This window comes from Apodemus sylvaticus, chromosome 3 (assembly GCF_947179515.1).
Source record: "Apodemus sylvaticus chromosome 3, mApoSyl1.1, whole genome shotgun sequence".
Classification (NCBI taxonomy): Eukaryota; Metazoa; Chordata; class Mammalia; order Rodentia; family Muridae; genus Apodemus; species Apodemus sylvaticus.
The window spans coordinates 57,227,131-57,240,106 of record NC_067474.1 but is presented as its reverse complement, the minus strand read 5'-3'; the positions used below and the strand labels follow the sequence as shown (position 1 = coordinate 57,240,106).

Sequence of the window (12,976 nt, the reverse complement as noted above, 5' to 3'; positions counted from 1 at the left end):
CATACCCAATTGGAGGTCAAGCAGAAAGAACATGGTGAAATGAGGCGGGGATGTCCACTCCAGAGGGGGGTACTGCGCTTGGGGACATGGGTTCCAGAAGGAGTACTGTGCTTGAGGATGGAGGCTCAAGAGGGGGTACTGTGTCTAGAGATAGGGCGCAGTAGTGAACAAAGAGGTGTGTTCTTTAGCTTCTGGCAAATTACAGTCCCGTGGTAGCGGAACTAAAGTTTTAGAGACAAAATGCTCAGTCTTTGGAACCACCAACTGGTTAGACTTGGCTACCTATCTTAACAGTAATTAAAGAGACAAGTAATAGTAAAAGGCAGAGACCTAATAAATGTGCTTGAAAGTGAAACAAAGAAATGGTTCAGTGACCCCAAGTTTGTCTTTAGGGTATTGGTAGGAACTGAAGCAGTGGACAGAGGCTCATATGAAAGCAGCCCTGGTTAAGGTGTGGCTGGCTGACCGAAGTCTCAGCGCTCTCTTTACAAGGACTTGCTACAGCTGCTGTAAGCTCAAGAGGACCAATCCGTGATTAATACTTCAGCTCCAGGAGGCAGAGGAAAAGTAGTCAGTCGGTCCCCAAAGTTGGTGCACCTACAGATTTAGGACAATGGCTTATCTCTGTGACTTCCACCTTGAAGGGAGTGAGACGGATCAAGGAGATAGCTACACTGAATGATTAACGTGACAATCAAGGCGAAGTCTGAGCCAAAGAGAAAGAGACAGGCACAAAGTGAAGGATGAGATGCCAGGCTTTATCTTGCTTTTATGATACCTTGTGGGTGAAGAGTTCGATGCCTTTTATGAAAAGCAGTTTCTACATGCTTGCTGCAGCACAATAACATCCTAGCCAAGGAAAGGATTTAAAGACAGTGCTAAATGAAGAGGGAGGCGACAGCATCTATCTTCTGTGTGAAACAGACAGGGTGTAATAGGATTCAAGTGTGTCATTGTGTGGGCTTGACTGAAACTGTCACTGTCTGAACTGGTCCCTTTAAGAACTGAGAAAGGAGGCAAATATAAACATTATAAACAAATAATAACAAATAAAAAATAAACAAATATAAACATTATAAACAAATATAAACATTTAAAGTATGTTCATACAGGTTTCTTTTTAAAATTGTGTATGTGTGTGTGTGTGTGTGTGTGTATGTTTGCAAGAGCATGTATGTGTGGGTCCATGTGGACAAGGTGTAATGCATGCGGAACCCCAAGGCTGATGTCAGAATCATCTACAACTGCACTTCCATTTTATTTATTGAGGCAGGGTGTTTTGATCAAGCGCCAAGTGTGTTGACATGAGAAGTCTTGCCAGCCAGCGTACTCTGAGATCCCCTGCTCTGCCAGTTGAAGCTGAATTGGTAAACACATTCACCGGGTGTTGGAGATCTGAACTCTGGATTAGTATTGAGGAGAAAAGAATGAATAAACGAGTGAATAAAAGAGAAATAATCTTAGATGGCATTTCAAAGGCCACTAAGTGCAGCACTGGAGACAAGCTTCTGTGAGCTCAGTGTCTGGCGGAGAGCGTCTACACAGCCTGCTGGTACAGTGCAAAGCTTCGATCCCAGCAGTCTGGGGCTGGTGCGGAAGGAGCAGGAAGGGGTTGAAAGCCAGTCTGGATTATGTGGGGAGTTTGAGGGCACAAAAGTTTTTCTAAATCAAAAATGGTGTGTGTATCTATAGACATACATGCATGCATACATGCATACATACATACGTACAAAACACTTTTCTTACACCCCCTATACACTATACATACATATATACACACTTTTCTTGCCCTCAGTCTGCAGCCCTGCTGGGAGGGAAAGGCAGCCTCTTCTCTGGTCCAGTGTGTTGTAGAAGCTGGCACTTTCTTCTGCCCTCTAACACAAAGGTCATATGAGGGCGGAAAATCCAGCTGATTTGGAGGAGAGATAACTCAGAGTAACATATGGTCCCAATAAACACAGACTTAACAAAAAGAAAAGAACCAGGCAGACAGGAGTCTGATTTGAGCCTAGGAATTAAAAAAAAAAAAGTCCCTGGAAGCAAAGGTCTATTTAAAAGAGTCATGACATGTATTCTAATTAAAACTCTCAAAGCAACTGGAGGTTTTATTAAATTATAAATACAGAAGCCCCCTCCCCCATTTTATATTTAATAGTGAAGGTCAAATTTATTATAAAGTGACTTCCAAATGAGAAGTTTCCAGAAAGAAACTGTATTTTTCAACTGACCCTTCTGCAAGGCTGAATAACAGCTTCACATCAGTGAGAGCAGAGAGGTTGGACTACTGCAGGTCCAGAGCCTAATTACAATTTATCTTGGGTTATCTTTAGCCCCCTAATTACACTGTGACTTTCTGGAATGTATTAACAAAATCTTAGTTTCCCCCACTCAAAAGGCTAAGAGCACTAGCAGACAGAATCTGAGGCCAGCAGAAGTTATTCACCCCACTTTGCTCAACACATGCACTTAATGTGTCCACCGACGTATCTGGAAGTGCCCTGATTTAAGATTTTCTTTGTGACAACGCTGCAACATGCAGGGGACTTGGGTTTCTGGGCTAAGGCCACTTCTATTTGGCTTCAGAATAAACGACCGTTTATCCTTTTGAGGTGACAGTTGTGTTTTTGTTTTGGCACAAAGCTAAAATTAAAAAAAATTATACACAAAAAAGAAAGAAACCACAAAATTTGGAAACTAAAGATGAAAAGGAAAATAATTTGTACCCCAACTGTCCTGCCACAACCTCTGCTGACATCATGGCATCTCTCCTCCTAGCTTTTCCAAAAGCTTTTTTTGGTACTTCTGACAAAATAGGATGAAAGAGGGCAGCCTGAAGTCCTCCAGTAATAACCCCTTCCCCTCTCACTGAGCATTCCTCTCTAATCGTACATTTCCGCCACTGGGAGGACTGCCATCCTCCACCAACAGACCCAGGGCTGTTGCCCCACCACACTGCCCCTGCTGATTATAAACAGTGGACATTACTATATTAGTGCATACTTTTTTTTTACTTTTAAACAATAAAAGCTTATAATTAATCTTTAGCACTGCATCCTTTTCAAGAAATAAATGTATATACGTTCTCAGTTCATATGCCTTCACTAAGAATATGAAAAATCTGAATGCAATTAAAGTAATTAAAGGCATCTTTTTTTAGAATAATTAAGGTGGATTAATTGGGTCATCATTCAGCTATAACTGGGGCATGGGGATGGGAAACGGCAAAAACAAAACAAAACAATCAACAGCTACAAAAGAAACGTGCTCTGGCCACTTTCTACAGGGCGAGGGGTTCCAGAAACGTCGTGTTTACTCTAGTTTGCCTACTTGTTCCCCTACTTTGCTGTGGTTTAAAAACCCTGCGCATTGTCATAAAATGGAACTGGACAAGGAGGGAAGAGGTGAAGATAAAACTTGATACTGACACGAGAATAAAGAGCACCAGCCTAACCCCCTCTGAAGGGATACAGATGTCATGTTCAAGTCTCAGTCCAAGACTCAGATTATAAAATTGATGAAAACCAACAGGGAATTGCTAAGAGCCATGCTTGCTGGTTTTAGGAGGGAATTGGTATAGCCTAGGAACATTAAAGCAGAATTATCCAATAACCTGGAACACTAAGGGCCAGCTGGAGGGTACCACATGCACACCAGAGGCGAGTGAGCGGCAGGCAGGCTCTGGCTTCACTTGGAAAATGCAATTACTAAGACCAGCTAGCATTTAAGGAAGCAAAGACACACCATAATCTAAAAATAAATACCCCTGGAATTATAGGCTTTTGGAAATTAAAAGGGATTTTTCCACAGAAGCCTCCCAAACGCTAAAATTCAATATTGTCATTGCAAAGCCATTCCTGTTTTCTTAGCTAAAGAAAATAGGTTCTCTAATAAATACATCACAAAGAATTGTTAAAACAGAGTATGCATGTAAGTAAATATATTCATATGTATCTTATAGTACTGAGAGGGGAAAAAAACAAAATCTGGGCTAATACTGAGATTATAAATAAAAAGACCAATTTTTATTTATGTATGGTATGTGAAACCTTTTACAATAAAGTTTGTTTTTAAGACAACTTAGAAAGTGATAATCACTAAAAATATTTAAATGACAAATGTAACTTTAACATATAAAAAAATATAAGCAGCCCTGTAATCTTAGCACCCAGGAAGCGCAGGGATAAGGGTCATTATGAATTGGAGGCAAGTCTGGGCTACAATGTGAGACTGTCTTAAAATTTAAAGATCTCCTCTAGTTTCTCTAAAACAAAGACATAAGGATATGCAAGCATATGCATTTACACACACACACACACACACACACACACACACACACACACACTATCACCCAAGGGAAAGTGAAAAGCAAATGCTTAAGCATATACCCAGCACACACTCAATACCACGTCACACTGCTGCATTTGTCTGCACACGCGTAAGGAGGCACACATTTTGTTTCCACATTATACACCGTCCCCACTGCTTGTCAACACTGCAACGATTTCATTTGGTTCTGACATCAATACAACTTCCATGTTAATTTTTCCTCCCCATTTTTAGAGACAAGGTAATGTCACTCTTAATCAGCCACCCATTTCCTACTGGTTGACCTCTAAAATTTCCAAATATTTTCCCAGTTTTCCCTCCCTCAAACTTTAATTATTTTGTAAGGAAAATGTACATTTACCACCTGGACCCAAAGTAGGTCTTTCTTCTCTAATATGGCTGTTGATTTTCTGGCTAATTCAAAGTGGCAGAATGGAACCTTTAACCCTTGACTCTTCTCTGGTTAGTTCATGAGAGTTCTTTTGGTACCAGAGACTGACTAAGTTTCTGGTATGCTGTTTTTAATCAGTGAACCACTCACTGATTAAAAAACATTATAGCCTGTTATACACCTTTAAATGTTATATATCTAATGTGTATGGGTGTGTTGTCAGCATTATGTCTGTGGACCTTGTTCATGCAGTGACCATGGAAGCTAGAAGGGGGTGTCAGATCCCCTGGGATTGGAGTTAAGTGGGTGGTTATGAGCAGCCACGTCGGTGCTAGGAATGGGACTCTGGGCTTCTGGAAGAGCAACCAGTACTCTTAGACACTGAACCATCTCTCCAGCCTTTTTGTTAATTATGTGTTTTTTTCAAAGCTTATTTTTATTTATTTATGTGTGTGCATGTCTTTGTATGCTATATACAGGTGGGTATTGCAGAGGCTAAAAGTGGGTGTCAGATCTCCTGGAGCCAGAGTTACAGAAGGTTTTGAGCCACCTGATGTGGGTATTAGAACAGAATTCAGACCCTCTGGAAGAGTAGCAAATGACCTTAACCACTGAGCCATCTCTCCAGCCCCATATAAAGCCCCTCTAACAAAAAAGGAAGTACAGGATACTTTCTGTCACTTCATCTCAGTACATTAGAGTGATACACTCTTAATTCAGAAAACAGCATGATTAACAAAAAATATGCAATTTGGAGTCAATAGTACACCGAAGGTAAGAAGTCTCTAGAGATAGCTTTGAACTCAGGACCCTGATAAGCGTACAGAAAGCCCAGGGACAAAGAGGAAGCATTAAGAAATGAATTCAAGGCCCATACCTAAACATAGTAAAAGCAATATACAGCAAACCGGTAGCCAGCATCAAACTAAATGGAGAGAATCTTGAAGCAATCCCACTGAAATCAGGGACCAGACAAGGCTGCCCCCTTTCTCCTTATCTTTTCAATATTGTACTTGAGGTACTAGCTCGGGCAATTCGACAACATAAGGAGATCAAAGGGATACAAATTGGAAAGGAAGAAGTCAAACTATCATTATTTGCAGACGACATGATAGTCTACCTAAGTGACCCAAAAAACTCCACTAGAGAGCTCCTACAGCTGATAAACAACTTCAGCAAAGTGGCAGGTTATAAAATCAACTCAAGCAAATCAGTGGCCTTCCTATACTCAAAGGATAAGCAGGCTGAGAAAGAAATTAGGGAAATAACCCCCTTCACAATAGCCACAAACAGTATAAAGTATCTTGGGGTGACTCTTACCAAACATGTGAAAGATCTGTATGACAAGAACTTCAAGACTCTGAAGAAGGAAATGGAAGAAGACCTCAAAAAATGGGAAAACCTCCCATGCTCATGGATCGGTAGAATCAATATAGTTAAAATGGCCATTTTGCCAAAAGCAATATACAGATTCAATGCAATACCCATCAAAATCCCAACTCAATTCTTCACAGAGTTAGAAAGAGCGATTATCAAATTCATCTGGAACAACAAAAAACCCAGGATAGCTAAAACTATTCTCAGCAACAAAAGAAAATCTGGGGGATTCAGTATCCCTGACCTCAAGCAATACTACGGAGCAATAGTGTTAAAAACTGCATGGTATTGGTACAGTGACAGGCAGGAGGATCAATGGAACAGGATTGAAGATCCAGAAATGAACCCACACACCTATGGCCACTTGATCCTCGACAAAGAGGCTGAAAACATCCAATGGAAAAAAGATAGCCTTTTCAACAAATGGTGCTGGTTCAACTGGAGGTCAGCATGCAGAAGAATGCGAATTGATCCATCCTTGTCTCCTTGTACTAAGCTCAAATCCAAATGGATCAAGGACCTCCACATAAAGCCAGACACTCTGAAGCTAATAGAAAAGAAACTGGGGAAGACCCTTGAGGACATCGGTACAGGGAGAAAGTTTCTGAACAGAACACCAATAGCGTATGCTCTAAGAGCAAGAATTGACAAATGGGACCTCATAAGGTTACAGAGTTTCTGTAAGGCAAAGGACACCATCAAGAGGACAGATCGGCAACCACAAATTGGGAAAAGATCTTCACCAATCCTACATCAGATAGAGGGCTAATATCCAATATATATAAAGAACTCAAGAAGTTAGACTCCAGAAAACCGAACAACCCTATTAAAAAATGGGGTACAGAGTTAAACAAAGAATTCTCACCTGAAGAACTTCGGATGGCGGAGAAGCATCTTAAAAAATGCTCAACTTCATTAGTCATTAGGGAAATGCAAATCAAAACAACCCTAAGATTTCATCTTACACCAGTCAGAATGGCTAAGATTAAAAATTCAGGAGACAGCAGGTGTTGGAGAGGGTGTGGAGAAAGGGGAACACTTCTCCACTGCTGGTGGGGTTGCAAATTGGTACAACCACTCTGGAAATCAGTCTGGCGGTTCCTCTGAAAACTGGGCACCTCACTTCCAGAAGATCCTGCTATACCACTCCTGGGCATATACCCAGAGGATTCCCCACCATGTAATAAGGATACATGCTCTACTATGTTCATAGCAGCCCTATTTATAATTGCCAGATGCTGGAAAGAACCCAGGTATCCCTCAACAGAAGAGTGGATGCAAAAAATGTGGTATATCTACACAATGGAGTACTATTCAGCCATTAGAAACAATGAATTCATGAAATTCTTAGGCAAATGGATGGAGCTAGAGAATATCATACTAAGTGAGGTAACCCAGACTCAAAAGGTGAATCATGGTATGCACTCACTAATAAGTGGTTATTAACCTAGAAAACTGGAATACCGAAAACATAATCCACACATCAAATGAGATACAAGAAGAAAGGAGGAGTGGTCCCTGGTTCTGGAAAGACTCAGTGAAACAGTATTCGGCAAAACCAGAACGGGGAACTGGGAAGGAGTGGGAGGGAGGACAGGGGAAGAGAAGGGGGCTTACGGGACTTTTGGGGAGTGGGGGGGCTAGAAAAGGGGAAATCATTTGAAATGTAAATAAATTATATCGAATAAAAAAAAAAGAAATGCACAGTGAGCAGCCGCAGGCAGACACCGACTTTCCGATGCAGTCTTGCTTCTCAGCAGTTTCCCACTGCCCTCAGCCCTCGGGAGGGTAAAGAGTGTGCTGAAACGCCCCACACTCGGTGCAAGCCGCTTACACTGCAAGGCTACATAACCGCCCTGATCTCAGGCAGCCATCTTGTTTCTGGGCCTTGGCATCAAAAGCACTTTAATCCTGATATTCATTATTATGTAAAAAACTTAGGGTGACTCTTAGGAAGATTCTTCTAGATTATCAGTTGTCAGTATTCTTGAGTAATTCATTCTTCATTCTCCAGCGTTCCCATTATAAACACAGGATCTAATGATATGAGATTTAATTCCCAATGAAATATTTCTTGGTTAGAATCTCTCTCTCTCTCTCTCTCTCTCTCTCTCTCTCTCTCTCTCTCTATATATATATATATATATATATATATATATATATATATGAATTCTGTTGATACAGCATCACATTCTAACCTCTAACTCACTATGTAGAAAAAAAATGACTTTTAAACTCCTGATCTTACTGCCTTTATCTCCCAAGTGCTAGTATTCAGGTTATAGCATCACATCTGGCTTTTTTTTTTTTTTAAAAAAATTTATATGTTTACATGTACATATGGGTGCATATGTTGGTGGAGGTTAGAGATTGATGTCTGGGGTTTTTCTCAGTCTTTCTCCTCTTTTCCCTCCTCCTCTTCTTCTCTGCCTTCTCCTTCTCCTTCCTTTGTTTTGAGACAGTTTCTCACTGACTCTGGACTTTATCAGTGAGTTCTAGGGATCCTCTTTTTCATACCCCAGTGCTGGAATCACAGACACATATTGCTACACAACTTTTCATGTGAGTGCTAGAGATCTGAAGCTTCTTGTGTATGAAAGGCACTTTACTGAACTACCTCCAGTTGTCTGTTGTGTGCCACCCCCACGCCCTTGCTTTTGAGACAGGTTCCTCCTACAAAAACCAGGATGGCCTGGAATTTGCTATATGCCTAGGTGAGCACAAAAGAAGAGAACATGTGTGTTTTTGGCATACCACATTATAACTTGGGCTGTAGTTTCTGGCACTATTAGCAGCTTAACAAATGTCGGTCACTCCTAATATCTGTCATAAACACATATGAAGATGGAATTTTTCTTTTTCCACTGACTCTGCTCACCCGTTTCCAGTGCTGGGGAATGAACTCAGGCCTTGTGCATCTAGATGCTCTAGCACTGAGCCACATCCTCACCTTTCATATGGCTAGCACCTTCGCTGACTTCCATTTTCACTGCAAGTGTCACTTCCCCAAGAGGCTGTTCCTGTCAGCTCTGCATAAGACACAGTCTGTCCCTCACATAGTTCTGTTACCATGTTGTTAAGTTTCTTCACACCAGACTCACACCCAGAAATCCTTTTATCCATTTCTTAACCATTCTCCATTCCATCACCATTTGCTCCCTCGAACTTCGGGCATGACATCCACACCAGTCAGAGTTTCCTGAGTAAGTGAGCCTCAGGCCAATGCATCTTGCCTTTTGAACAGTCAGTTTATAATAACAAAGTCTTTCTCCTTGACATTGTCTCACTTTCTTCAAGGAGTGTTAAACAATGAAAAGCATGGAATAATGAAAGACTGCTTAAGTCTATAGATGCCAAAGAGGCGCTCCTGTATTGTATGCCAGGATAAGCTGCCCGATCTGGGCTGTCACCAGCCCCGACTCTTTCAACATCAGGGGCCAAGATAGTCAGCAGGAGGAAAATCTGCTTTTTATTACTTTCCTCCAGATAGGCGTTTCCTTTTTCTAACTTAAAATTCATTACATTCTTCTTCTGGATTCTAGGCTATTACATAATCCCTCAAATGTCAACTCCTTGAAACTTGGCCCTTAATGTTACACATCTTTCTCTCTTTTGTATTACTACAAAACATCTTAAATAGAAGCAGAGCCACCAACGTGCCCTAAGTCACAGACCCCAGGCCTGCAACATGGGCTCTTATCCCATCCCCCAATGTGATAATCACTGAGCAAGCTGCACCACTCCTACCTCCACCCCAAGAACAGCAGTCAGGGCAGATACTGCCGGAGGGAGGGGTCAGTGACCTGGAAAGCTTTGTACCAGAGGACACTATCTCAGAAGGGGGTAATGAGAGGAGAGATGAGAGCGCCCGAACGGGACTACAAACCAGGCCTTCACTGAAACACAATTTAATAATTGTGCTCTCCATTTCTGCTTCAGCCCTTCTACAGATCCACAGTGGAAGCTTTTGTCCACTATATCACCCAGTGCCCTTCACATGAGAAACCAGTACTGTATGCTTCCCAGAATTTAGCACAGGGAATGGGGCTCAACCTCCAATCAGTCCTGGAACCTCTCTTTGTATTGAACAGTGCAAACTACATGAAGCCACGGACATCTTAGAGATGGACGGGCTACTGGAAACAACCAGCCCAGTGTGTTCCACGGCGTTATACAGAACGTTAAATAGCAAGCCTTTTGTTCTTTCCACAGCTGTTTTACTGGGATATAAGTCTTATCTTGTGAAGTTCACCCTTTTAAAGTGTATTAAGTCAATTATTTTCAACATATTCATCTATATAACATTTCTATAGACCAAAAAGAAACTCTCACCTGGGAGGCATTCTCTAGCTTCTCAGTCAATGAGTGTCTCTGAAAGGACTCAGCGGACCTTTTATTGTCAGTTCATTAGATGGGCTACAACTGTAGTGTGCTTTATTAACCCACATCCACACACATGCATGTATACATGCATACATGCATGCATACATTCATACATACATACTTACATCTATCTTTTTCAAGACAGGTTATCTATCTATCTATCTATCTATCTATCTATCTATCTATCTTTTTCAAGACAGGGTTTCTTTGTGTAGCCCTGGATGTCCTGTCTGTAGCCTAGGCTGACCTTGAATTCACAGAGATCCTCCTGCTTCTGCCTCCCAAGTGCTGGGATTAAAGGCATGTACCACCACTGCCTGGTCTACATTATTTTATTTTTTTGTCTTTCCTTTTCTGCTTCTCATTTTTTGTTTGTTTGCTTTTTATTATTTGAGACAGGGTATCACTCTGTGACCTAGGCTGGTCTTGTGGCAATATTCCTGCCCTAGCCTTCCAGGAACTACAAGTATAAATCACTACACCTGGCTTGTCCAAACACATTTTGATGTCTGCTATTCTGAATGCTATATGAGAATACCTCAGTTAATCCTCTTAGTAAAATCTGAAACAGTGGTTCCCAACCTTCCTAAAGCTGTGACCCTTTAACATAGTTCCTCATGTTGTGGTGAGCCCCCCCCCCCACACACCATAAAATTGTTTCTGTTGCTACTTCATGACTTTAATTTTGCTACTATTATGAATCATAATTATATCTGTGTTTTTGATGGTCTTAGGTGGTCCCTAAAAAGGATAGAGACCCACATGTTGAGAACCACAGTTCTAGAAGGTACCATATATAAGAATGTGAACATTAAAGTAAAAAAAGATTAAGGCCAAGTAACTTACTGAAGTTTTCTTACTTCAGTAACTTACTGAACTTACTGAAGAGCCCTATTCTATAACAGTGGGATAAGAAGGGGTAACTAGTATTCTGGAGACATCTTTGGGCTAACTAGAACACAGAGAGATAAGCTGAATTAGTCAAGAATTCACACTACTCTTTCGTTCCTTTTCTACTGGTTTCCTTATTAGTTTATAATTAAATTTAGAATTCAGTTTACTAATTAACTAATCCCAGGTTCCTGACACAATTCTTCTTTTCAAATGCCTGCCTTCCAAAACTCCTTAAGTTTAACTTTACAGGCTTGCAAAAACCTCGTTGAGAGCGAGTATGTTTTTCCCTAAATGCCTTTCCCTGTGAGCAACACACTTCTCCCTTACTTTTGTCATAAAAATCCCAGTCATCTTTCGATGCTAGTACGGGTAGACACTCGGGTTTTTCTCATCTTCTAGGTGACTGTCAACCCTGCTCTGTGCACATGCAGCCCCGCCCGCATCTCTCCTCTGAACAAGTTTGCCTGAATTCAAACTGCTTAGAGCTCCTGTCTTACGCCACCTATCAGCCTGAGGTGTCTCGGGAAGCACAAGTTGGTGTGAAATCCAAACGCCCAGCAAGCAAGCGCAGGAAGGACAATCATAAGCGGTCAGGCTTTCCATCCATCTCTGGTGTGGCTGCTTTAAGAGAGCCCAAGAACACACCTCTCTCCTGAAACTCGCCCGCCACGGGCTGATTTATCGATGTGTAGATGTCCCCCACGCCACTCCACACCCCCAGCCCGGTCTCAGACCGACAGTGCACCCGGCAGGCAGCCTTGGGGAGCCTATCAAAGTCCACCGCCACTCAGGCCAAGTCAGTCAAATTAACAAGTGACAACAACTGGCTGGGCAGCAGTAGGGGAGCTGCACCTAGGTATCCCTTCCGCCCAGCGGGGCTATCGGGAGCCCAGGCACCTCCCTGTTTTCTGACAGGGATCCGGGCCAGGGACCAGGGTCCGGCAGGGCAAGGGGCCCCTGTCTGGGAGGTGACAGAGCAAGGCCTCGAACCCAAGTCACCAGCCAGGGTTCGGAAGCTCCTCAAGTAGAAGAAGGCGAGGGCGGGGAGCGGCCTCCGGGTCCAGCTCCAGAGCGACAATCCTGACCGCCGCCCGCGGGTCTGGGGGCACGCGCACCCCGCCCCCGGCTCCGCGCCATCTTGGAGCGCTGAGGCATTCGCTCGGGACCGCCCCGATCGTGACTCCCCAGGCTACTCACCCGCGCTGCCCGGGGCCAGGCCCCCCGTCACCTCCGCGACCCCCGCCACGGCCAGCAGAAGCAGCAGCGCGCCTCGCGGGGAGGCCCGGACGCTCGCCATGTCCGGGCCGGGCGGGTCCGAAGCCGCGGGATGCTCGGACCCAGCCTGGCCGCTGCAGCCGCTGGCACCAGGCCCCGCCCCCAGCGCCTTGGCCCTCTGGTGATTGGCTACGGTTTTCCGAAGCTCCGCCCCGGCCTCTCTGAGTTTCCAAAACCTCCCGGGGGGCGGCAGCGCGCCCTGGACCCTGGCTCTTTGTTACTGGCCAGCTGTGTGTCGCCTTCGGCCTCAGGCTCCCGGGCTGTGGTCTTCAAACGGGAAGTCAGAGACTGGAGACCCCTTTGGAACGCCTCCGTCCCGTGCCGGGGCAC

At 43.4% G+C, this 12,976-nt stretch overlaps 1 protein-coding gene across 1 annotated transcript in view; it reads right to left on the bottom strand.

Moving 5' to 3' along the window:
* Positions 1 to 12,731, bottom strand: part of Reck (reversion inducing cysteine rich protein with kazal motifs) — a 74,164-nt gene extending 61,433 nt beyond the window's left edge. Inside the window, exon 1 of the mRNA XM_052176375.1 lies at positions 12,569 to 12,731. Within this exon, the coding sequence (XP_052032335.1) occupies positions 12,569 to 12,668 (100 nt within the window). The 5' untranslated portion in view covers positions 12,669 to 12,731. The remainder of the gene's footprint in view (positions 1 to 12,568) is intronic.
* Positions 12,732 to 12,976: the final 245 nt, after the last annotated feature.